The sequence below is a fragment of the Alosa alosa genome, chromosome 4 (genome assembly GCF_017589495.1).
Source record: "Alosa alosa isolate M-15738 ecotype Scorff River chromosome 4, AALO_Geno_1.1, whole genome shotgun sequence".
NCBI classification, from domain to species: domain Eukaryota; kingdom Metazoa; phylum Chordata; class Actinopteri; order Clupeiformes; family Clupeidae; genus Alosa; species Alosa alosa.
In genome coordinates this window covers 32,790,806-32,817,918 of record NC_063192.1, presented here as the reverse complement: position 1 = coordinate 32,817,918, position 27,113 = coordinate 32,790,806, and the positions used below count along the sequence as shown (strand labels likewise).

Below are 27,113 nucleotides of genomic sequence, written 5' to 3'. Positions count from 1 at the left end.
AGAAAACACATGAAGCATTTGTCTTTTTTGTTAGCTGTAAGAATGCTGCCACACTGTGTGAGCGAGCCCATGGGCTTTGTAGCCTACAAATGCGTTGTAGGCTACGTTTTACAAACTGTTTTTTATGTTGTATAACCTACTCATTTTCAGCATTCATTATACATGTTATTAATAAGACGAAAACATATCTAAATGTAACCTTAATCATAAGATGATGTCATTGCCATAAAAAAAGCGTAGAGAGAAAATACCCCGGAAGAGGGGTTTGGTAGTAGTAGTGGTGCCACAGGTGATATTCCTATAACATAAGTCAACACAGCAAGCTGAGACAGGCAGCAGCGCGTCTTTTCTCCTTTACAACTTTTTAAGAGAGGTAAGCTTATCCTTTTTTTTAACGAATTCTAGTTATGCTTCAACTTCAAATGATAATAAATAGGCCTTATCAAAAATCAAAATAACTGTACAACTTTAAAAAAAACGATGTCGTGGTTTATCTATGAACACACAAGAACAAGAACGACTTGAGAACGAGAGAAGCCATTCAGCAAGTTACGACATGCTACGAGTTGGATACATTACCTTGTTAGTTACTTATTTTTTACAAATGTGTCGACCTGCATTTTTTTTCGAGACTGCATTGGAAAGTCTGATGAAGAGTGGATTGATTGGAGTTGGCTGGCTGGTTACATGTTCCATGCCACCAGTTGCTGTTATTTGTGTTACACACTGTAATACATCGGACAATTTCGCCTGTTAACATTAACTTACTGCATTATTCACAGTCTCAAACAGCTCAATAAGTCTATTCATCCAGCGGTGGCACTAGACATGTAGCCTAACTGCAACCTTGGACACAGAATAACAAGCATCACTGTCAGGTGAGTCAGAGCTTCCCTTCCAGAGGCAAGCATGACACCAGAAATGTCTGGCTCTCCTATGATTCGCTCTGTAAGTTGTAAATTGTACAAGTACTTGATTTGATGCAGGCTCTTCAAAATGCAGTGCGCTAATATTTCAGAAGTGCTTCTTGTACTGCATGTGGTTAAGAGTCTGTAGTTGATGCTATGTTCAGCGTCATCACAGTCATTTCCTGTAGATAATATGGTCAGGATGTTATGCTGCCATTATATTGTTGCTGCAATGTGCTCAGAAGGCTGTACCTCTTTTGCAAAATACTACCCTGAGGCAACAGTGTAACAACAGACTGATCTGGTGCAGCGACGTGGAAGGTCAGAGAAACAGATGGGATAGTCTATGTAAATGATAAGGCAACTGTTCTGTGTTCAGACACATACACTCAGTTAGTCCTACTTTCTGTTTCAACCAAGGGGTCAAATTATTCATCAAGTGTCAAGTCACATCAGATGAAATAGTTTGTCAGTGTCAGTAATGAGGTTTGATAACTTAAGTTTGTAATTGATTAGTTGACTCAAAACATACTCTCTCTTTTCTCTCTCTCTCTGTCTCTCTTTGTCTATCTGTTGTGTGTGTGCGTGTGCGTGTGCGTGTGTTTGTGTGTGTGTGTGTGTTGAGGGGTGGAAAGTGTGCCATGAGTATGATAGATTTCCTGCAAAAGCAGATCAATTGGCCCCAGATATTCGGGACGCATTTGTCATATCATGGAAAACAACTAGTGCAAATTACAGAAGTGCAGAATGAAACAAAAAATATTGTGTCATCTGTGATTCTGGTGTGAAGCCCCATCCAATCCCATGCCCCTGGCAAAGCTGGCATGTGGCCTGATGGGTAAGCCGTCACAGGGAAGAGAAGAGGAAAGATCAATCTTTTCTTTCGTAGGATGAGAGAGAGGCTAGGGTGACTGATATGGCAAGGACAGCTGCTGGCTAGAGGACACTAGTGTCCAGGCTGCTGCCTGCTCAGACAGTCGGAGGGCAGGGGGACTCTACAGCACACTGGGGCACCACCTGCAGCACCGGCCATTTACGGTCAGAGACACACTAATGAGTGTGGGCTAATTAGGCAGTGAGCCTGAGGCTATCTGAAGCTACGGAGTGGCCAAGGCTCAGTGACAACAAAAGTGTCAAAATGTCAAAGCCTCTTATAGACATGATGTAACCACCCATCCTGTGTGACAGGAACAGGCACAGATGCTGATTGCCTATCGACGCTCGCTGAAATCCACACAAAAGTGCATTCTCACGCACAAATGGCTATGCATGACTGAAAGCCAGAAGGTTATGCATGTAGCAAGGTATGTTTCATTCCTTACTAATTGCCTGCATGTGACTTTAATTGGCATACAAACCACTGGCTTAAGGGCCCTGTGGTGCCATGCTGAGGAAGACCAATAAAGTGTTGAGATCACTCAGATGCTACCGTTGGGACTTTCCCAGTCTCGTGATGTTTGTGCATCAGGTCGGCAGCTGCTAAATGAGTGGGTGGCTCCTGTGTGAGTGTGAGTGTGTGTGTGGGTGTGACTGTGTGTGTGTGTGTGTGTGTGTGTGAGTGTGAGTGTGACTTGTGCTCCACACTGTACTGACAGTTATTTTCCAGGAAGTGCAAATGAGTCTGCTGCAAAACTGTAGAGAAGGGGTTTAAGGCTAAAGTGGTCTCAGTGAGAAATGGAGCTACTGAAACTTGATTTTATCATATTCAAATAAGGAGTCTCTGCTACTGTAGCAGGCCTTCCTGTAGACTACAGATCACTTCCAAATGTCAAAAAGTCAATCTGAAAGACCTCAATGGGAAGAACTGCATCATTAAATTAGACAAACTATGCCTGGTCAGCTCCAAATGTGTTACGTTAGTGTGGTTGTATTAAAAATAAATCCACTCCTGCTTAGGTCGTTCACTGACCAAATCAGTATGAAAGGTGTTTAGGGTAAACAGAGCAGTGGCAGGGCAGGACAGGGCACATTGGGTCAGACAATGAGCCTGGAGTGGGTGTTCCATTCAGCTTAAACCACCTAGAGGGTTCTGGGAGTTGTTTTTTTTTTTGTGTGAGGGAGAATGGTGTCAGTATGTGTGGTAGTGTACATTCATGTACAGATATCTTTCAAAGGGCATGAATTTCATTTCCTATAACATAGAGAATAATTCATACAATATGCTTTCCTCTTTTCAACATCATCTCATGCTCTACTTTTATCTCTACTCAATAAAAGTAATAAATCCAAGGAATAAACGTCACAGTTTACACATCTGACCCATCGTTTTTACCCCATCAAGCACGTAATTGTCAAATAACCGAGTACCAAACATCATGCTTTACCATGCATCACATCACCATACTTTAAATAGATCTTCTAGCGTCCTTTATTTGTGACCAGGCAAAATGTTGTCTTGCCAAAATAAATATTTGATCAACATCTGCCATAGTGTTTTAATAGCCTCTCATGAACCTTTTCTCCTGCATGAGGGAAGTGGCATCAGTTTATCAGTGACACATCATCTCAGCTCAACCGACTGCTCTGCTTGTGCTAAATGCACGTTCACATCGCAATGAGCCACAGTGTTGAGTGCTGTCGTGCACACCAATACATATGCTATCATGTTTAAGTCCATTTCACTTTTTACTAAAATCCTTTGAAAACTAAAATCCTTTGAAAACTAAAATCCTTTGAAAACTAAAAAAATTTGTTTTAGAAGACTGGTGTACTTTCTACTGGTCTACGAATGTGCCACTGCCACATCTGGTGTAGCCAGTTCCATTGATTATAGTGGAAGCTACTCATTGCCGCTTACTCTCCGGGAACAGATTGCCTGCTGTAGCCTGCATTTCGTCATATTGTTTTCATGATGTACTTGTCTTGGCTAATGTTAGTCTTGGCTTTGATGTTTCCCAACTTCCCTCCTTAATGGCTGTGTGTGCCCTAACAGCCTGTGGCCGGCAGCAGCATGGCAGAGGCAGATAAAGCCAGTCCTGCGCACGCCCTGTTCGACAGCTTCATCCAGGCCGACACCTGCAAGGAAGTCCTGGGGAGCTTTTCTGAGTTGTGCCGCCACCTGGAGGTGGATCCACGCGACTACAAGCACTTTTACGGCAAACTCAAAGACAGGCTGAACTACTGGAAGGCCAAGGCATTATGGGTAAAACTGGACAAGCGGGCTGCCCATTCCGACTACATGCAAGGCCAGGCATGCTCCAAGAACAAGGTATGTCCACTCAGCGCCAAAGTGCCGAGAAGAAAATCTCATTTCCTCTTCAGTGAGTATTTGATAGGCCTCTTCAGTGAGTATTTGAGTGATCCTTATTTGATATGCCTCTTCAGTGAGTTTTTGATATGCCTCTTCAGTGAGTATTTGATATAGTGAGTATTTGATATAGTGAGTATTTGATATAGTGAGTATTTGATATAGTGAGTTTTTGATATAGTGAGTTTTTGATATGCCTCTTCAGTGAGTATTTGATATAGTGAGTATTTGAGATGCCTCTTCAGTGAGTATTTGATATTGTGAGTATTTGATATGCCTCTTCAGTGAGTATTTGATATAGTGAGTATTTGAGATGCCTCTTCAGTGAGTATTTGATATAGTGAGTATTTGATATAGTGAGTATTTGAGATGCCTCTTCAGTGAGTATTTGATATAGTGAGTATTTGATATAGTGAGTATTTGAGATGCCTCTTCAGTGAGTTTTTGATATAGTGAGTATTTGATATGCCTCTTCAGTGAGTATTTGATATAGTGAGTATTTGATATGCCTCTTCAGTGAGTATTTGATATAGTGAGTATTTGATATAGTGAGTTTTTGATATAGTGAGTTTTTGATATGCCTCTTCAGTGAGTATTTGATATAGTGAGTTTTTGAAATGCCTCTTCAGTGAGTATTTGATGCCTCCCTTTCCTTTTCCTCTGCTTCTCCTCCCTGTCCATGTCTTCCTCTTCCTCCACCTCCTCCTCCTCCTCTTCCTCCTCCCCTTCCTCCTCCCCTTCCTCCTCCTCCTCCTCTTCCTCCTCCACTTCCTCCTCCTCCTCCTCCTCCTCCACCTCCTCCCCTCCTCCTCCTCCTCCTCCTCCTCCTCCCTTCCTCCTCTTCCTCTTCCTCCTCTTCCTCCTCCACCTCCTCCTCCTCTTCCTCCACCTCCTCTTCCTCCTCCTCCTCCTCCTCCTCCTCCCCCTCCTCTTCCTCTTCCTCCTCCACTTCTTTCTCCTCCACCTCCTCCTCCTCCTCCTCTTCCTCCACCTCCTCTTCCTCCTCTTCCTCCTCCACCTCCTCCTCCCCCCCTCCACTTCCTCTTCCTCCTCCACCTCCTCCTTCCTCTTCCTCCTCCTCCTCCTCCTCCTCTTCCTCCTCCACCTCCTCCTCCTCTTCCTCCTCCCCTCTTCCTCCTCCACCTCCTCCTCCTCCACCTCCTCTTCCTCCACCTCCCTCCTCCTCCTCCTCTTCCTCCTCCTCCACCTCCTCCTCCTCCTCCTCTTCTTCCTCCTCCTCTTCCTCCTCCACCTCCTCCTCCTCCTCTTCTGGCTCCTGCAGTGCCTGGTGCTGGGAGCAGGGCCGTGTGGCTTGCGCACGGCGGTGGAGCTGGCTCTGCTGGGAGCTCAGGTGGTGGTGCTAGAGAAGAGGGAGGCCTTTTCCAGGAACAACGTGCTCCACCTCTGGCCCTTCACCATCGTCGACCTCAGAGAGCTGGCCGCCAAGAAGTTCTACGGCAAATTCGCCACCGGAGCCCTGGACCACATCAGTGAGTGTTCTACCCTTTAACCCTGGACCACATCAGTGAGTTCTACCCTTTAACCCTTTAACCACATCAGTGAGTTCTACCCTTTAACCCAGCATCTGGGCATAGTGAGAAGGGCAGAAACATGGCCATAGTCAGAAACACGGCCTTTCTATAGGTCTCCTATCTTGCATGTGGATAACATCCCAGGCTACAAAGTCAGCAGAAGCAGAGTGACTGATTCTGAGTTGATGCCTGATGTTCATCCTGACGCATAGGACTCTGTCTCTGTGTGTGTAGGCATACGGCAGCTGCAGCTGATCCTGCTGAAGGTGGCTCTGTTGCTGGGCGTGGAGGTGCACACAGGTGTGGAGTTTAGGGGTCTAAAGGAGCCGTCAGGGAACTCAGGTAGGTCTCCTGTCTGGGCCTCGGTTGCTCTCAGAGCCTGGATTAGTAGTCTGAGCGCCTGTTTTTAATTTCATGTAGGTCCTTTTAAAATGGAAACAGAACTTCAAATGTTTAAAAAGGCCATCAGGTTTGAATGGGTTATGGCGGCTTAATCTACCTCAGTGAGTGTTTTTCTAACTCAGTCACTTTTCTCTCTTTCCCTCCTCACATTTTGTCTCTCTTTTTCTCCCCCCCCCCTCTCTCTCTGTCTCTCTCTTTTCTCCTCCTTCTTTCTCTCTCTCTCTCTCTCTCTCTCTCTCTCTCTCTCTCTCCCTCCTTCCCTCTCTCTCCCTCTCTCTCTCTCTCCCTCTCCCAGGATGGAGAGCTCAGTTGTCTCCTGCAGGCCACCCCGCTGCTGATTTCCAGTTTGATGTTTTTATTTCTGCAGGAGGGGGGCGCTATGTCCCAGAGGGTGAGCTCTTTTCTCCCTTATCTCTCATCTTTCACAGAATTCCCAAAAACTCCTCACTGCTCTGCTTGTCTCTTCTCATCAGTCTTCCTCTCGTCTCATCTTCTCTCATCCACTCTCTTTCTCTCCCGTCTCTTCATACGCTCCTCTTGAGGTCCCTTGTTTTCTGTAATCTCCTGCTTCACCAACAAAAAAGTTTGTCGTTCATTTGATGTCCACGGGCTACAGTAACACGCTGAGACAGCGCCACAGCCATGGTCATGTGCAGTAGAGCCTTCTGTGGTTGCTCTTGTGATGTGACGCAGCGGTCTGTCCCGTAGGTTTCCAGAGGAAAGAGCTTCGAGGGAAGCTGGCCATCGGCATCACAGCCAACTTCATCAACCGCCACACGCGTGCCGAGGCCCAGGTGCAGGAGATCAGCGGTGTGGCTCGCATCTACAACCAGAAGTTCTTCCAGGACCTGCACTCAGAGATGGGTGGGCACACACGCAGACCAGCAGTACCATGACACACACACACACACAGACCAGCCATAGGATGTCACACACGGTATATATACAGTATCAACACACAGACACACACACACACACACACACACACACAATCACACTCACACACACAGGTAAGCCATATGATGTCACACAGCATATATATCCACACACACATGCACACACACACACACACACACACACACACACACACACACACACACACAAACCAGCCATAGGATGTCACACACGGCATATGTATCCACACACACACACACACACACACAGACCACCCATACGATGTCACACATGGCATATCCACACACACACACCGACCAGCCACACAATGTCATAAACGGCATATATATCCACACACACACACACAGACAGACAGACCAGCCATATGATGTCACACGTGGCATATATATCAACACACACACAGACCAGCCATATGTTGTCACACACGGTACATATACAGTATCAACACACAGACACACACACACACACACACACACAATCACACTCACACACACAGGTCAGCCATATGATGTCACACAGCATATATATCCACACACACATGCATACACACACACACACACACACTCACAGATACACTATAACCTCTAATGCTATTCTTATCCATGCTTCAGGTATTGATCTTGAGAACATAGTTTACTACAAAGATGATACACATTACTTTGTGATGACGGCCAAAAAGAAGAGTCTGCTAAAGAAAGGTGTCATCAAACAGGTAACGACAACATACACCATCTCTCTCTCTCTCTCTCTCTCTCTCTCTCTCTCTCTCTCTCCCTCTCTGGCTTTCATTCATTGTTTCTCTTTATCAATCTTTCCTTCTTTCAGTTAAATTCAATTCAGTAGAGCTTTATTGGCATGACAAAAATAAACATTATTTTGCTGAAGCATTTCTAATAGAGGTACCGGTAGTTAGTAGTTACAAGGACAGAACATCATGCATCATTCAACTGGTGTGTGTGTGTGTGTGTGTGTGTGTCAATGTGTGTGTGTGTTGTCAATGATATTAATGTGGAGGAGATGCATGTAGGTGTGTGTAGGTATGTGTGCATGACTGTGATTTCTATCTTTCGCTTTCTTTCACTCACATGGCTTTGGCTCATGATTTTTATGTAGGTTCAATTAGCCTTGAACATACCGGTACTTCTGGTTTTGTCAAATAATGACAAAGTATTCACATGTTCACTGAAGAATTCACATGCTCACTGTTCTGGTCTTGTCAAATAATGGCAAGAATTCACGTTATCTGTTTTTATGATCATCTTATTGATGTTTGGCTCTGAACTGTTGGAAACTAACTCCAGCAGAAGAGCCTGAAGCTATGTCAGGGCTATGCTGTTTTAGATTGACTTCTGTCAGATCCAGTCAAGAGGCTTTAGGTACACATTAGGATTTCCATAACTTCCTTTGGAAGACTGCTGGGTAATATAAATAACACAAAGTTGATTGTGCTTAAGAATATTCATACATTCTGGGCTTTGAGAACTTCTGAGGCCAGATGAGTCACCATATTTTTAACAGAACACTTGAAATGAAGTCAGAGCTACTTTATCACAGCTTTAGTCCCTCTGTGCGTTCGTTTGCATTTAATTAATTTGTGCAGTTTGTTTGAGAATGTCAACAAGATTAAAGCAGAGCTCACAGCTAAATGTGGTGTTCCTCACGTCTCTCTTGATCCTTTGTCTGTCTCTCAGGACTACAGTGATGCTGAGCAGTTGTTGGCTCCGAGCAATGTGTGTCAGGAGGCTCTGATGCGCTATGCATATGAGGCAGCTGATTTCTCCACCGGCAACCTTCTGCCCGACCTGGAGTTTGCCCGTAACCATGCCAACCGGCCAGACGTGGCCATGTTTGACTTCACGTGCATGCATCGTGCAGAGAACGCCTCACTTGTCAGGGAGAGGAAGGGCAAGAGGCTGTTGATGGCCCTGGTGGGGGATTGTTTGGTAGAGGTACTTAAACACACACACACATACACACACACACACACACACACACACAGATCAGGGGTGGCAATCAGCAGAGGTCCCATTTTTTTACATATTTGCATTATCCTTGGCGCTTTTATGAAAATGCATAATGGCACATTGGAGTGTTTTAACTTTGCTTATTGAAATGAGGTCTCTTAAATGAGGTCTTCTCTTATCTAGTGACATGAACGTGTCAGCCCTCTGCTCAGCTGTAAGTGACTTGTAAGGCCTGTATATATTATGATGCCAAATAAGGACTGCTGCAGATTGAATCTGGTGTTTCAGAGGGCATGCTCCGTGGTCAGTGTGTTGCACATGGTGTGCTAAGAATACACCTCTAAACTAGGTAGCGAGGCCATTTCAGTCTTTCATTTCAAGCCAGAACAAGGAACAAATTCATCACAAAGGGCAAATAAGTAGACCTATTATTGAGCAACAGCAGAGAAATACTACCATTAAAAAATGAAACGCTACACTTCATGATGGACTTGAGCTACAGTTTAACGGTAATAGATTGTATCGTACACACATGCAAATACATTATATCACACTCAAGTCTGTTCACACTCATAAACCCCATCATGTGATGGCATACTGTAGCTCAACACAGCCACATATCAGTATGCACTTTATTCCTCTCACCTTATTGGTCTCGCTGTTGTTTTTCTGTCCTCCCTCTCTGTGTGTGTGTGTGTGTGTGTGTGTGTGTGCGCGCACACAGCCATTCTGGCCCTTAGGAACAGGTGTAGCCCGTGGGTTTCTTGCATCATTTGACACAGCGTGGATGGTGAGGAGCTGGGGAAAGGGAGTGCCTCCCCTTCAGGTCCTTGCAGAGAGGTGAAGAAGCACCCCCTCTTTATCACACACACACACACACACACACACACAGACTCTCATACACACACTCTCTCTCTCATACACACACTCTCTCTCTCACACACACACACACACTCTCTCTCTCACACACACACACACTTGTGAAGCAATGCAAAATGCATACATCCTGTCCCTTTTGCACCCACCATGTACTGTACATCCATGCATAGTTTCATTGTAGTCACATCCATGCATAGTTTCATTGTAGTCACATTCATGCATAGTTTCACTTAGTGACAAAAAGCCCTCTGGAGATGGATGAAGGCCATGTTCTCTGTGTCTCATGTCTGTCAGAGAGAGCGTCTACAAGCGGCTGTCTCAAACCAGTCCAGAGAATACCAACAAGAACTATGCCAACTACAGCCTCAACCCCTCCACCCGCTACCCCAACATCAACACAAGCACCATCTCACCCAACCAGGTACAGAGACAACCAAACCCACACTCCTGCGTTGCCACACTCCCTCTGCGACCTGCGCTCCACTCCGTTGCTTTACGCACACACTCCTGCGTTACTGCGCACACACTCACACATGCTTCGACAAGGTGTGAATACTTTTGGAAACAAATGGCGCATAGGTACGGTCACATTGCAAACCTCATTTTTAAAATAAGATTTTTTTTTTATTCTCAGATCAGATTGTCCCATCTTGATGGTCCACAAGTGAACTGAATCAACTGATTAATGATATGTTTTGGCACAAGTCATATGTGTCACCAACAACAATGATGCTGCATCCCAAATAACTAGGTCATAGGATATTTAAAATTCCCAAGTGACCAAGTCCAAACCTTAAAGTCTCTAGGTCTGCTAGCCATAGAGTCTCACATGCAATTCCTTCAGATAGAATTCACCTGACAGCAGAAATCATCTTGCCAGCCTACTTGCAAAGTGCAATACTAGTCTTCTTGTGCAATACTTCTAATTAAGTTAATTCTTAACATAAATATGAATACTCAAAAGTGTGGAATAAGTGCGGTAAGAAGGAAAAGTCTAATGTGAGTTTAAGTAAATGGATTGAAATGCATAAGACAAAACTAGATATCATTGTGTGATGGCGAGGGAATTCCATAGCCAGTAGCACTTTTGATATCCCAGCAGGTCAGTTAGGAAGCCGGGCACACCGGCCCACTGGGCTCAAACAACACAAAGCAGACAGGCCCAAGAAGAGAAAACACAGGGCTGGATTTACACAACGTCTTCAGTCTGCATCTGGGGTTCTTGATAGAGTGTAATATTCATGAAATACGATTAGAATTGGCAGTGAGCAGGCATTCCATCAAAATAGGCCTTTTATGATTATTGTCTGGAATTATAACGCAGTTTGCATTGTATGTATTTATTTATTTATTTATTTGGGTTTTGTGCTGTGATACTGTAGATCAATACTGTTATAATGCTGTAATACTGAAACGTATTGTAATAATATTGGATTGTGAATGGGATCCTCACCCTTACTGTGCTAGCCGTGGGCCTGCCTACTATTCCCTTGTTCTTTATCTGGAGCAGGTTCACTAATGTTGCATCACTATTCCCTTTTTTCTTTATCTGGAGCAGGTTCACTAATATTGCATCACTATTCCCTTGTTCTTTATCTGGAGCAGGTTCACTAATGTTGCATCACTATTCCCTTTTTCTTTATCTGGAGCAGGTTCACTAATATTGCATCACTATTCCCTTGTTCTTTATCTGGAGCAGGTTCACTAATATTGCATCACTATTCCCTTGTTCTTTATTGGATCAGGTTCACTAATATTGCATCACTATTCCCTTGTTCTTTATCTGGAGCAGGTTCACTAATATTGCATCACTATTCAGGTTCACTAATATTGCATCACTATTCCTTGTTCTTTATCTGGAGCAGGTTGCATCACTATTCAGGCATCACTATTCCCTTGTTCTTTATCTGGAGCAGGTTCACTAATATTGCATCACTATTCAGGTTCACTAATATTGCATCACTATTCCCTTGTTCTTTATCTGGAGCAGGTTCACTAATATTGCATCACTATTCCCTTGTTCTTTATCTGGAGCAGGTTCACTAATATTGCATCACTATTCAGGTTCACTAATATTGCATCACTATTCCCTTGTTCTTTATCTGGAGCAGGTTCACTAATATTGCATCACTATTCAGGTTCACTAATGTTGCATCACTATTCCCTTGTTCTTTGTTTTTATATCAACATCCTCCTCACCTACAGGTAGAGCGAGGCCACTTCTGCTACTTGCGAAATGAATCAGCAACAGCATATTGTTTATTATAATATTAATCCATTGTCTAATACTGCCTAACAAATGTGTGTGTGTGTGTGTGTATGTGTGTGTGTGTATGTGTGTGTGTGTGTGTGTGCACGGAAATGTTAGGTACAGCATCTCTATGATCGTGAAGACCTCACAGATGACAGCCGCAAGAGAACGCTGAAGCAAACGACTCGCCTCCGCAATGGTACACACACACACACACACACACACACACACACACACACACAGAGAGAGAAGAGAAAGAGATAAAGAATGTCTGTCACCTACAGCCTGTGCATATACAGTGTGAAAACACATGCTCAGTACACTGGGTCAGCTAGGGTTCCACTCACACAGCACAAAACATGTTGTTGATGTGTGTTGGCAGAGTCGGGTAGTGCCACTTTGGTGAACTTGCTGAAATGGTGCCAGCGCAACACAAGCGGGTACAAGCGGGTGAAGGTGAAGGACATGAAGGAGTCGTGGAGGTCAGGCCTGGCCCTGTGTGCCCTCATCCACCGCTTCAGACCAGAGCTCATGTGAGTCCCCATAAACCTCCGTCTACGCAGCAACACTCACCCACTATCTGGACATCACTTTGTCTGAGACCTCATGTATGTGTGTGTGTGTGTGTGCATGTGTGTGTGTGTGTGTGTTGCTTGTGTGTTGTGTGTGTGTGTGTGTGTGTTGTGTGCGTGTGTGTGTGTGTGTGTGTGTGTGTGTGTGTGTGTTGTGTGCATGTATGTGTGCATGTTTGCTGCATGTTGCTCCACAGGAACTTTTCCTCCCTGGATGAGTCCAATGCAGCCTACAATAACCAGCTGGCGTTCGACGTCCTGCAGAGAGAGCTGGGCATTGCCCCAATCATGTCTGGGGCTGACATGGCTAGCTGCGTCCAGATCGACCAGCTGTCCATGATGCTGTACCTCTCTCAGGTCCACAGTGCCTTCTCCAAACAAGCGCCTCCCACAGGTACGCCTAGCTGCTACTAGACATGACCATTCTATCAATCATTCTATGACCATTCTATCAATCATTCTATGACCATTAAATGACCATTCTAAGACACTGACTTGCAGACGAGGTGTGAAAGAGACGTTCAGTGAGGTTATTGTCTTCTGTGGTCACTAATTGGGCCTTTACACCAGATCTGGTTTTGAAGTGTTTTTTTTTATTTATTTTTTTAAAGTATATATTTTTTGGGCTTTTTATGCCTTTAATGATAGGACAGTGAAAAATGACAGGAAGCGAGTGGGAGAGAGAGTCTGGGTGGGATCCGGAAAGGACCACGCGGCGGGAATCGAACCCAGGTCGCCGGCGTACGGTGCAGGTTCCCCAGCCAGTCGCGCCACAGCTGGGGCCTTAAAGCGTTTACAGCGTATTTTTACACTTTCCTTCTACTTTTCGAGCTCTTTTTAGTATTTAGCATTTTAGTGACATCTCAAACCACATCTAATGCAGGGTTCCCAGATGGCTTTGAACTTATTAAAGATTTAGAATGACAGCATCCGGCACAGTGTCACTAGAAATGCCTTTTATTTTGAAATCTAATCGATGAAAAATGACAATTGCTAGATTTGTTGTGAGATAAATAATTTTCTGTGCAGTATTTTCTGTGCAAGCTGTTCAAATGAATGATTTGTACCCATTTTATACACATATAGTATTCATATAATTTCACATTCAACACTTCCCAGTTTTTGTCGTTTGGAAATAAATACCACACGAGGTAGAAATAATGAAAGAAATGGTTAGGCACAAGGTATACAAATGGATATGCCTTATTAAATAATGACTCCAGGCTCTCTGGCTTTTGGTAAATAAATGCTCAAGTGACGTGTGTGTGTTGTGTAGGGGAACACAGTGCAGCATGGCTGGCCCTTTAAGAACCCTTCCCATCATGCACCTGGTGTTTGGTGGGGGCTGGTCCATGGGCTCAGCTGAGCGCTGCGAGGCAGAGAGAGAGAGCGAGAGAGAGGGAGAGGGAGGGGGGAGAGAGAGCGCCTGGGTGTGGGGTCGTGCTCAGAAGCTTCAGCGAGCCTCATCTAGTAGGAAGCGCTGGGCACAGGCGACATGCTGCGTGGGGCGGGGGCGGGAGAGCATCACTCGGCTGCTGCAGCTCGCGCACACACATCACACACACTCACACACACTCCGGTGCCGTGCTCAGGGGAAGGCATACCAGCGCGGCTCCCATAAGCAGGTATGATTGACTGAAAAGGGTGTGTGTGTGTGTGTTTTTCTGGATTGCTATGAAGACTGGGCAGGGCAGGTAGTGTGTTGCTAGCAAGAGAGAGGGGGGCGGCGTCATCATACTGTAAACACGACACCTAGCACAGGCTGTCAGTCACAGAGGCTTGTCATGTATGTGTTTAGAGGGGTCTCTCTCTCTCTCTGTGTGTGTGTGTGTGTGTGTGTGTGTGTGTGTGTGTGTGTGAAGTACCTGATTGCTGAGTGAGTGTGAGTGTGTGCTTACTGGGAGGAGGACCGTGGCTATTGATTGCAGTGCGCTGGAAATGAGTTAGCAGCATATTTAACTGTGTTGAGAGCGCAAGAGTTGCCAATTAAACACGTAATACATCTGCACACACACATAAACACCAAACACACACACTCACGCACACACACACACGCAAACACACACACACAAATCTGTTTTTTATGTAAATAGTTTTGATTTAGTTTGTTTGGGGTTTTGTGGGATATGTTTAGTAAAATTGCTATTGAAGTCAGTCCTGATCCCCTGATGTTTCAAAGATAATGATACTGTGAATCCCATTTCCTGTTGACGTGGCTCATGCTGGAATTGCCATGCTTGCTTTTGTGTTTGCTCTTGCCATGGCCTCCTGGAGGCCTATTGGGTTTTGTCATTGAAATTGCAATGAGGAAATATACTAAATATCCCATTGTTTGTGGTCTGGGATTGAGGTCTACAGAAGATAAGAACCTGTGTGTGTGTGTGTGTATGTTTGTGTTGTAGATGAAATCAGTCAGTTGGCGCCCTCCAAGCCAGTTTCCCTGTCCGCTGCCCGATCTGCCATCAGTTTCCTGAACAAGCTGAAACACAACTCCCTGCAGCGCCGCAAGGTATCAGCACATACTACACACACACACAAACACACAAACACACACACACACATTAACACATACAAACACACATACACGCAAACACAAACACACACACACACACACACACATACACACACACACAGCTCTGCTGTTAATAGTTGGAATGTAAATAAAAAGGCTGTGTTTTCCTATGGAGCAGAATGAGGTTACGCTGAGTGCAGGTAGGCAGTTAACCGTTTCCAAGCTGCATTATGCAACGCCTGTGAGCGCCGTACACTGGGAGACGCTGAGGTGCTGTAGCAGGAGCAAGAGCAGAGCGGGCGTTGTGCTCCGAGAGACGCCTGAGCGCTGCCGCTAGCCTGATGTTGTGCTCCGAGAGACACCTGAGCGCTGCCGCTAGCCTGATGTTGTGCTCCAAGAGACGCCTGAGCGCTGCCGCTAGCCTGGTGTAGCTCACTGCTCGCCTCGCGCTCACTCGGCAGAACAAAGAGGCTGTGGGGTTTTGATCTTCCTAACGCGCATCACGCTCAGCCCAGGCCCTGGGCCCCTTATCTGCTGAGGAGCAGGTGGCCCAGCGATCTCACGCTGCAGCCTGCTTCTTTAGGAGGCCTTTTGTGGTGCCGTGCCATGGATATATAGCGTGGATCAATTATTTAACACAACAATTCATGTCCTTGGGTCGCCTTAAGCGGCACAACCATGGCTGTGAAATCGCTCTTCTAATATAATAATAAATGTTTTATGGTGCCAGTGGGAGCGTTGAAGGTCCACGTTGCAGGACATAAACATCCTGTTTATTTCTAGTTTTGAGGTGAAACTTGCGATCGCCCCCCCCATTCCTCTCCAAGCAGCATAAAAGCTGCCTGTACTCTGTGGAAGCCCCGTCAACAGCACTGGCCTCTTTAACAACCATGAGTCCAACAAAAGCCCCTCTGTAAAAACCACCCGTGAAATTTTGCCATCACGAGCCCTGTACGTGACCGCAGCCAATAAGACGCCCCAGGTGCGAGCATATGGCCAATGAGGAGCCTCCCTCTGAACAGATGCTGCTGATGATGAGCACCGTGGTGTTGTAAGTGGCTTGGCGGTGGGCTAAGTCGTTGTTTATTTTGAGCCCTCTCTGCCGGGGCGTTGCGTAACGCCCTGAGGCATCTGCGCTCATGTGACTCCTGCTCCACAGGACAGCCTGGCTGCAGAGAGGAAGAGGACTCTGAGGATGAGGAAGGAGGAGGGCGAGGAGGAGGAGGTGAGTTCCCCCCTCATCTCACACTGGGATCTGGCTAACGTGTGTGTGTGCGTGTGCGTGTGCGTGTGCGTGTGCGCGTGTGTGTGTGTGTGTGTGTGTGTGTGTGTGTGTGCTATCACCTTTGCAGTGTTTTCCCACTGACCTGTGAATTTTATTTGGTAGTGCGTCATCCTGTGTTGTCCTGATCAGCACTCTGAGTGTGTGTGTGTGTATGTCCAACTCCAGAGAGTGTTCCTCCCCTCCCCTCACACTAGGAGGCAGGTGCAGCCTGATGGACACACACAGCTCACACACCTGCTCTTCTCTCTCTACATCGCCCTCTCTCTAGATGCACAAAGATTTTATTCTCTCTCTCTCTCTATCTATCTATCTATCTATCTATCTATCTATCTATCTCTCTATCTCTCTCTCTCTCTCTCTCTCTCTCTCTCTCTCTCTCTCTCTCACACTCACACACACTTCCTCACTCACACACACACTCACACTCACGTAAGAAAGGTAAGTGAACCATTCGCCCAGAACATAGCCGCGATGACAGACATGTGTAATAGATTGAAGCCCTGGAAAAGGGAGACCAGTGAAGCAGTGCTGCAACACCACAGTCCTGGGAAGTGACCATTGGCTCTCCTGAACCAGTCTGCTGAATGCCCCCCCATTCTCTGCGTTTGTGTGGTCAGCGATGTCCATCAGGAGTCTACAACTCTGTTCTCACTCTGCCCACTGCTGTCTGTAAAGTGCTCTGTGTTCGTCTCTGCTCTGTCCTGCGCAGGCTGTGACCCCCGTGACCCCTGTTGTCACGGTGACGCCCGGGGCCCCTGACTCGCCCGAGGCCCCCCTGGACAGCGAGGTGTGCTACTTCTGTGGCCAGCGGCTGTATGTGCTGGAGCGAGAGAGCGCTGAGGGCAAGTTCTTCCATCGCAGCTGCTTCACCTGCCACCACTGCAGCGCCACTCTCAGGCAGGGAGGCTACTCGCACCACCAGAGCACCGGTCAGTTCTCACCCCACATCCCAAGCCCTGATTGGAGCTAAGCACAAATAGGTAGAGCAGGCCAACATGGCCTTAGACAAGGATATAATCATTTGCACATGGTTTGGCTTTGGCTAAGGACGATACCCACCTTGGCATCGTGTTCATGTGTGATGATGATTCACCAAGGTTTTCATCATACATTACACGTGTATTAAATATGTATATGTTCTTGTTGACATTTTATTAATTATATGTATATATTTGCTCATGTTAGCACCTTTAGTGTTGCATGTAGTGTCAATGAATAAAATAGCAGAAGAGATGTATATATTTGAACTAGGCCTTTTAGAGTAGACCTGTTCTTTCCATTTTGTCTTGTGGATGTGGTAGTGTTGTGAGGTGAATGTGTAGGCCTGTAGCGTGTGGTGTTGTTTGTGTGTTTGTGTCCGTTGAGACTCTTACAGCTGCTCTACCTGTAGTCAGTCCTGAGGAGACTGCTGGCCCTCTGACTGTGTGTGTGTGTGTGTGTGTGTGTGTGTGTGTCCTGAGACTCTTGCAGCTGTGGTACCTGTAGTCAGTCCTGAGGAGGCTGCTGGGCCTCTGACTCTCCACAGAGAGGAGGGGCTCAATTATTCAGCTGCACAATAAAAAATGGATGCACAGCCCGGCTTAAAGTACCCCAAGTTTAACAAGAGCAATGGCATCACAAACTGTGTGTGTTTGTGTGTGTGTGTCTGTGTGTGTATGTCTGTGTGTGTGTGTCTGTTTCTGTTTCTGTGTGTGTGTGTGTGTGCGTGTGTGTGTGTGCGCGTGCGTGTGTGTGTGCGTGTGTGTGTGCGTGTGCGTGTGTGTGCGTGTGCGTGTGTGTGCGTGTGTGTGTGTGCGTGTGTGTGTGTGGAGGAGGAAGAGGGAGTTGTTGTAAACGGTGTTGTGTTTGGCGTATCTGCAGGAAGGTTCTACTGTGAGCTGCACTCTGAGGAAATGGAACTGGGCCACAGGAATCTGTCCACACACTCTGAGGTACACACACACACACACACACACACACACACACACACACACACACAGGCACCTGAATTAGATGAAAGGTAAACACAGATGTATAGTCCAGACAAGTATGTCACACACACACACACACACACAAATACACACACTCAGGCTCAGTGTAGTTTCCTACAGCTGCTGTAATCACAGCTCTATCCAAATGCATCATGGGGATAAAAATACAGCTCTGTCACTGCCGTGATTATCTCTGCACCATCCACTTGTCAGCAGCTGATTGTGGCATCATATTGTGTGTTGGAGTACTGTATGTGTTTACGTCTTGTGGCATCATATTGTGTGTTGGAGTACTGTATGTGTTTACGTCTTGTGTTGTAGTGGAGAGGTACTGTAATGCATGGACACCACACACTGCTTGTATGCAGGAGTAGGTAGACTTGGCTTGTGTTATGTGCGCTCTGTGTGTGTGTGTGTTTTGAGAGGTCATCTCTGGCTCTCAGTGCTCTGCAGGCAGGAGCAGCCCCCAGCCCTTCTCAGATAACCCCCCAGCCCTTCTCAGGTTACAAACACACTCAGGAACTGGGTGCACAGGGCAGCATTACATACTGTAGTCTTTCTGAGGCTCTCTTACTTACACACACACACACACACACACTGGGTGTACAGGGCAGCATTACATAGTCTTCCTGAGGCTCTCTTTCACACACACACACACACACACACACACACACACACACACACACACACTGGGTGTACAGGGCAGCATTACATACTGTAGTCTTCCTGAGACTCTCAGCAGTCAGACACATGCTACCATCCTAACTAATCATCACATGCGCTGTTTGATCACCGCTAGTTAGGGCTGAAAGACTGAATCCATTTTTAATCTCAATTTGAAGTAGTGCCATTAGCAAATCAGACCGCAATTAATCAAGCAGGTTACGACACTGATTATTTGGGAGTATTTTGCTACTTCTTGATGCAACATGATGAACAAGCACCAACTTTTAGATATTTTCTCCACATTGTTCAGCCCTATTACTCGTGTAAGGTCAGGTGACATTGACCCCGTGACATTGAGCTCAGAGCTTAGGACTGACCTAGCATTCATGGGCTTCGTAAAAACCTTTTTCCCAGTGAAAACATCATCATTCCGCATCATTCACGTCACGTAATGTGTGAGTCAGAGGTCGGAAACTGGGGCTAGATTTTGCTAACAGAGTTGCCCAGTTAGGGGCTCGCCATCACTTTTGTCGCCACGCTTGTAGTTCGTTTGTAGTCCATGTGGCCTTCATGTCCAACAGTTTTAATGTGAACTTGGGAATTTCCCATTTTTGTCACTTGAAAGCTGCATATCTTTCTTTCACTAGCATCTTACACTATATTTTAAGCAAATACAGTTGTTTATACAGATTTAGGATTAGTGAGTGTATGTTTTAACCTTTGTTGTGGCATCCGTGTTTGTCACACATTCCGACGGCAAAGCACATGAACACTCGCTGTGGGAAAAACAAAGTAGCCACGGGGGCGGTCCTTGTCATTCCCAAGTAGTGCATCATTTCCTGTTTGTTGTTTCCCATCCAGGATGACTCAGCCTCGAGTGGAGAGGGCAGTGATGAGGAGGTGTACTGGAAGAGTGAGGTGAACAAGTCTGATCCAGCACCTGCCTCGGCAGACTCTGCTGTGGCAGAGCGGTCACCTGATCCTCACCCTGTCCCCAAGAAGGCCTCCCCGCACAGGCCGTCCAAGCTGCCTGGGCACAAAGCGGCATCAGAGGACTCCGCCAGTGCCAGCCCCGTGCCCGCTCCACGCGGGGCACACGCGCGCCAACCCCAGTCCCCCCCCACGCCAAAGCCACGCACCGTCCATCTTCCGGCATTCCCTACCAAGCCCTCACCCCCCCTGGACCAACGCCAGACAAAGCCTGAGGCTGTGAAGGAGGAGGAGGAGGAGCTCTCTAGCGAGACCCCCAGCGGTCAAGCTGAGAATGGACGTGCGAACGGAGCGGACAGCGCCTCCCCCAGGTCAGAAACCAGAAGTGCGAACGGAGCGGACAGCGCCTCCCCCAGGTCCGAAACCGCAAAGCTGCGGAAGCTGCAGCTGTCGGACGAGGAGCGCAGTCAGCTGGGCAGCCTGAGCTACAGCCAGGACTCGGACTCGGAGACGCCGGCCTCCTCATCGGCCTCGTCCTCCTCCTCCTCCAAGCGCGTGGACGGAGGGGCGGAGGGGGCCGGTCAGCAGGAGGAGAGCTTCTGGAGCGCGGGCCGGCCGGGGAGCCACGTGCGGGAGCAGCGCAACCGCCGCTGCGTCCGGAGGAAGACCGAGCCGCCCGGCGGAGGCGCCAACGGAAGCCAGCAAGGCGGTCGCGTGCGCTCCAAGTTCTCCCCCTGGAACCTGTCGTCCCCGCGGCTCGGCCAGCACCACCGTCTCAGCGTCCACGTGGGGGGAGCTGGTCAGTTGTGCACACACACTACGCATCCTAAACAACACACACACACACACACACATCACACACTACACATCACACACTACGCATCCTAAACAACACACACACACACACACATCACACACTACGCATCCTAAACAACACACACACACACACACACACACATCACACACTACGCATCCTAAACAACACACAACACACACACACACACACACGATCCTAACACAACACGATCCTAAACAACACACACACACACACACATGCATCACGATCCTAAAACACACACACACGATCCACAAATCCTAAACACACACACACACACACACACACACACACATCACGATCCTAAACAACACACACACACACATCACACACTACGCATCACACACTACGCATCCTAAACAGCACACACACACACATCACACACTACGCATCACACACTACGCATCCTAAACAAACAACACACACACACACATCACACACTACGCATCCTAAACAACACACACACACATCACACATTACGCATCCTAAACAACATACACACACACACATCACACACTACGCATCCTAAACAACATACACACACACACATCACACACTACGCATCCTAAACAACATACACACACACACACACACACATCACGCATCCTAAACAACATACACACACATCACACACTACGCATCCTAAACAACATACACACACACACACACATCACACATTACGCATCCTAAACAACATACACACGCACACACACACATTGAAGAGGCAGAATTCACTCAAACTAGTCAGACTTAAGACCGTTGATTCCATGCACTGACCAGTGGTTAATTAGCCTGGCTCCGCCCTCCTACGTACTTCCACTCAATTTTCATTTCCCTTCAGTACGTCGTCTGGGATTTCGGTATATTCGCGGGTTTTCTCAGGCCAGATTTTACCTGACCAATCAGAAAACAGAGGGGTTGGCTGAGAACGATGACGTTGAGGTTGTGTGCTAGTATGAGCCAGACATACGTCACAACCAAACGTTAGCGATTGGTTATGGCAGATCCAGAGTGGCTCTGGGCAGATCCAATAGTTTTAAACTTCAAGTACAGAGTTACCGCTTGGCAGTGGGAAGTGGCCAGAGTCTCTGGACATTATGAAATGTAGGAGAGTCTGGTAGGACCAGGCTAGTGGTTAATATCCACAGGACGAGCTCCAGAGGCTAGTTGCTTACTAATTGCTGACTAACTGGTCAATGCGGTGGTAATGCAACACTTAGGCTGTAAAACAACAAACCTTCTTATTAAAATGAAAACATGTGAAATAATATATTCAGCGGTTATGTTTAATAACGAATAGGATGCCTCTTGAGATTGTGCAAGCATTATCACAATGAGACAATCTACTCTGCACTAGGGAAAGATGAGTGAATTCTGTGCGATGCAAGAGATGTGTCTCAGAACAGATGAGTTGAGAGAGTGTGAGGTGTGAGATGCAGGACATTCTCCAGAGGAGCAGAAGTAACAAACAGTAAACAGTTTGGGCCTAGATGGTGGAGGCTAAAGGCGATATGTAGAAACACTGATATCATTAAAACCAGAGGACGGTTAACCATTTCGATCTGCCTTTGAATTCTGGCAAGTAAATCCTGCATTTTTGACATTTTTAATAGGGTAAATGGGTAGTTTTTTTAGGATCTGTTTAACTTTTTTATATGTTGTCACCCACAGATGGAGTTCATTCAAGTAGCTATGCATCAGGAGAGGAGAATGGTGATGATGAGGATGATGACTTCGACATGTATTCAGACAGCATTGATTTTCAGGAGGTACAGGTACAGTTGCTCAAACAGCTTCCTCCATGGCTGTTAGGGATATCCTTTGCATGGTCCCAGCACTAATTATATTCAAATGCTGAAGCTCCTGGAAATGAATATTACTGCACTTTGTCATATTTAATCGGTAGCCATTAGTCTGTGCCCCTGTAGAGAGCTCTGAGTGGGCAACTCTTCCGTGGTCAGTTCATTTAAACAGGAGGGCTAGTGTGAGCTTTGTTCCATCCCACAGCTGCTGTGTTCTGACCTGTCTGTGGCCTCTTATCATATGATGTCTCATCCGGTCAACTCACGGCCATGCTCATGTGCTCTCCCTTCTCCTCTCTACTCCTCTCTCTATTCCTCTCCTCTCCTCTCCTCTCTCATCTCCTCTCTTCTCCACTCTCCTCTCCTCCTTTCCACTTTCATCTCTCATCTCCTCTCCATTCCTCTCCTTTTTTCCACTCTCTACTTCTCTCTCATCTCCTCTCCTCTCTCCACTCCTCCTTTCTCCATTCTTCTCCTGTTCTCTCCTCTCCTCTCCTCCTCTCTCCTCTCCTCTCCTCTCCTCTCCTCTCCTCTCTCCTGCCCTCTCCTCTCTCCTGTCCTCTCTTGTCCACTCCGTTCTTCTGTCCTGTAGGCCCCCTCTGACCCGGTGGAGGCGCACAAGTTGGAGCTGCGCAAGATGAGGACGCTGGAGCGCCGGGCCAAGATGAGTGAGATCCAGCGCTTCCACAGAGCACAGGTCAGTCCACTGGACATGCATCCGTCACCTCCACCAGCACACATGAGCACAGGTCAGTCCACTGGACATGCATCCGTCACCTCCACCAGCACACATGAGCATCAGACAAGGGTCATGAGCATGTGCATCTAGAACTGGACACACACAACAGAGCATGAAGTTCAGTTCAATTCAGTTTCAGTTTATTGTCTCCTAAGGGAAACTTGTCTTGCAGCCAGGTAAACATACAGGTAGCACAACAGGTAAACAACACGTACACAAATAAATAAATAAATAAATAAATAAATAAATAACACAAACTATTAGTTAAAAAACACTGTTACACTACTCCACATCTAAAGTAACTCTGTGGTTCCACAAAGTATTAGCTATCATTACTTATTAGCATTAGCTCCCAAGTGGCATGAACTGCTGTGCTGACTCTGTCTGTGTGTGTGTGTGTGTGTGTGTGTGTGTGTGTGTGCAGTCGATCCAGAGACGGCTGGAGGAGATTGAGGTGACGTTTAAGGACCTGGAGGTGAAGGGAGTTGACCTGGAGAGAACTCTCAGGGAGGAGTCAGGTGACACACCACAGACCAAGCAGGCGTTGTTACACCCTCAACCACACCATCAGACACCACAACACCACTTACATCCACTGCACGAGCAAGCTGAACCACGTCCAGGTTTCTACAGACAGCACGTCTCCACTAACCTGACTCTCGCCAGATGAATTTCGTTCTGCCTAGCTCCACTCACATCCATCTGGGATCGCTTCCGTTCAGAGTGATTTCAATACCAGATTGTATGGTAGAGCCAATCAGGATGCAGGGTGGGAGTTTCATAGATGTAACGTAGCGTAGAAGCGACTGTAAGACTGTTCTCACATGGAAAGGGGGAAATAATAAGTTAAACTTAAAAACTTTAAATTATAAGAAACAAATAATAAAAAAAAAAAAAACACAAACAATTACCATTGTTACTGTGACGGGTTGTCTTCGATGTGAGTGGTTGAAGTAGCATCAATAGATGACGGACAAGTGGCTTATCCAAATCGTATGCAAGGATTTTTGATAAGGCCCAGCCTTCTGAAACACCTCTCCAATGGATCGATCCCAGATGGATGAGTGGAGCTAGGCGGAACGAAATTCATCTGGCGAGAGTCAGGTTACGTCTCCACCTCTCTGCCATTGGACTCTTGGATAAACCTGTGGGGCTAACACGTCTCTGTCCTCTGTAGATTCAGCTGATTCGGACCTGATCGGCCAGTGGATCGAGCTTGTCCAGCAGAAGAACGCACTAGTATCTGAGGAGTCTGACCTCATGGTGGCGTAAGTATGACCACAAAATCGGAATCCTGCTACATAATATAAATGTAAACGTTATCTGAATGTGAAAAAAGATACGATTATAACATTTAAACCTCATTGGCTGTCAATAATACTAGCACATACAGTATGTGAATAAGTGGTATTCTTCAAGCCTCGTAACTTGAGCTCAGGAAAATGGCTCACTTGTAATGTGCTGGTGTTGAAGGGAATGGCAGTAGCTTTAGGCTTTAGGTGTGTTTACTTCCTGTACTGTGAATTTGATTTCAACAATCAAGTGAGGTAGGAACTAAGCTAATCAGAGACTGAAGGGCTGAAAAACTGTGTGCTAGCATGGTCTACCCATGAAATGAGTATGGAGGTGTAAGTCATTGGTGTGATGGATGTAATGGGAGCATTGGAATTGATTTGTGTGTGTGTGTGCTTGTGTGTGTGTGTGTGTGTGTGTGTGTGTGTGTGTGTGTGTGTGTGTGTGCTCTGCAGCTCACGCCAGCTGGAGCTGGAGGATAAGCAGAGCATGCTGGAGCTGGAGCTGAGACGCTGCATGGAGATGAGTGGTGAGCACAACGGATTAATACCCTGCAATATACTAATTTACACAGTGAAAGGCTTTTGATAATGTGTGGTTTTGATAATGTGTGTGTGTGTGTGTGCGTGTGTGTGTGTGTGTGTGTGTGTGTGTGTGTGTGTGCGTGCGTGCGTGCGTCGCGTGCGCGCGTCGCGTCGTCGCGCATGCGTGTGTGTGTGTGGCGTCTTGGCGCGCGCGTGGTGTGGCGTGTGTGTGCACGTGTGTGTGTGTGTGTGTGTGTGTGTGGGAGCAGACTCTGAGAAGAGTGCTGAGGAGCGTGAGGCGGAGGAGAGGGCGCTGGCAGAGATGCTGGAGGTGGTGGACATGCGGAACTCCCTGGTGGCCTTCCTGGAGGAGAAGAGGCTGAAGGAGCTCAGCGAGCCCCAGCTCACCAGCTCCCTGCTGGAGACCAAGAGACACTCGACCGCCACCGCCAACACCCATATGCACTGGGACTAATGGGGCCCCAGATCACACACACACACACACACACACACACACACACACACACACACACACACACACACCATGCCTTCACAAACACACTCCTCACGTATGTGTTTAATACACAAGACTTTTTCATGCACGCCGTCATTATGAGACTTTTGAACTTGAAAAGCCAAAGACTTTGAAAATATTTCCGTTTCACTTGCGTGTACATGCACATTATCACACACAAGCAAACACACCCACAAATAGAGGCACACACACTCACACACTCACAGAGCCCTCACTGCCTAGCCTTAAAAGACTCAAGGGAAGCAGCATTCTTTCTCTCTGTCTCCCTTTCTTTCTCTCTCTCTCTCTCTCTGCCGAGTCAGCACCCTGAGAGCCAGTGCTGTGGCCACTGCGCTGACGTGATTATGAGATTATGAATGTACATAAAATCATTATCTACTCTCCTCACATTAGTGGGCCTCAGCCAAGCACAGAATTACCTAGAGATGATGCTCATATCCTTATTACTCAAAGTATTTACAATGTGTCATATTTGATATATTTAGAGATTTATGCTATCCAGTTTTGGAGTGTAATACAATCACAGAAGAATATTATGTAATATTTTGTCAATGTAATTATTGTTATATGCTGAGGACATTATTATTATAATTATTATGGTTATTATTATAATGATTATTAATATTATCATTATTATTATCATTAATATACTCCTTGTGACATTTGAGCACATTTTGCATGCATCATTGGTATTGCTCAGTTGAATGGTGGTTCTCAGGGCTGGAGCAGAAATGTAATGTGGTGTGCTGCCAAGCAGATACACACTCATCCACAGTGTTCCTGAGTCAGGAGATTCAAAACGTGCTGAAATACTCTGCGGGAGAACAAGGGTCAATCAAAGACATGGTTCTCAAAGGTGAGCTACACTTGCTCTGTTCACAGTAGCCATGTAGAGCTGTCTTCGTAACAAATGTAGCAAAAGTTTGAGGCTGAACATTCCCTTGTGAAAGCTGTGTTTCTTTAGTTTGTTTTTTTCCTTTCATTGTTGCCTATGTGCAGCCGGGACTGCTTCAAGTACACAATACTAATAAATATTGGATTGCTTTATATCCTAATGTGTTTTTGGAGCCAAACATAGGCCATGCAAACATAAAAAAATACACACACACACCATTTCAATACAAACACACACATCTGTCTCTTCATGGATAGCCATGAGGGGGTGGATTGGAACAATGACTAAAGCAACCAACTCAATAGTTAGGCCTAACTTTTCCTAGAATTAAAAAAAGCCACTATATGTATGAAAGAAAGAAGAGCCGGTTTATTGAGGGACCAGTATGTTCCAACCAATTTCAAGAAAATATGTATTTTGTATTTTTGTGGATGTCAATAAAAAAACTGCAAATGTG

At 46.4% G+C, this 27,113-nt stretch overlaps 1 protein-coding gene across 4 annotated transcripts; it reads left to right on the top strand.

Annotated features, from left to right (window-relative positions):
• The first annotated feature begins 129 nt into the window (after positions 1-129).
• Positions 130-27,113, top strand: mical1 (microtubule associated monooxygenase, calponin and LIM domain containing 1). 4 transcript variants are annotated; one of them, XM_048241301.1, is made up of 26 exons: positions 130-373; positions 783-878; positions 2,097-2,212; positions 3,841-4,116; positions 5,438-5,645; positions 5,922-6,029; positions 6,385-6,480; positions 6,798-6,953; positions 7,616-7,716; positions 8,696-8,953; positions 9,693-9,808; positions 10,142-10,268; positions 12,216-12,297; positions 12,481-12,631; positions 12,868-13,064; positions 15,073-15,179; positions 16,342-16,407; positions 17,177-17,396; positions 18,328-18,398; positions 19,965-20,832; positions 22,540-22,643; positions 23,263-23,367; positions 23,834-24,032; positions 24,587-24,677; positions 25,158-25,231; positions 25,496-27,113. In XM_048241301.1, exons 4-26 carry the CDS (start codon positions 3,859-3,861, stop codon positions 25,699-25,701), a joined length of 3,969 nt encoding a protein of 1,322 aa, XP_048097258.1. In that variant the 5' UTR covers positions 130-373; positions 783-878; positions 2,097-2,212; positions 3,841-3,858; the 3' UTR covers positions 25,702-27,113. The 4 variants fall into 4 exon arrangements, with proteins under 4 accessions (XP_048097258.1, XP_048097259.1, XP_048097257.1 ...); XM_048241302.1 differs by lacking the exon at positions 2,097-2,212 and having other exon boundaries at positions 22,540-22,637; XM_048241300.1 differs by lacking the exon at positions 2,097-2,212.

Coding starts and splice junctions, on each gene's coding strand:
- mical1 (XM_048241300.1), top strand. CDS start 3,859: ATGGCAGAGGCAGATAAAGCCAGTCCTGCGCACGCCCTGTTCGACAGC. Junction 16,408..17,176: donor AGGAGGGCGAGGAGGAGGAG/GTGAGTTCCCCC, acceptor TGTCCTGCGCAG/GCTGTGACCCCCGTGACCCC. Junction 23,368..23,833: donor AGCGCTTCCACAGAGCACAG/GTCAGTCCACTG, acceptor GTGTGTGTGCAG/TCGATCCAGAGACGGCTGGA.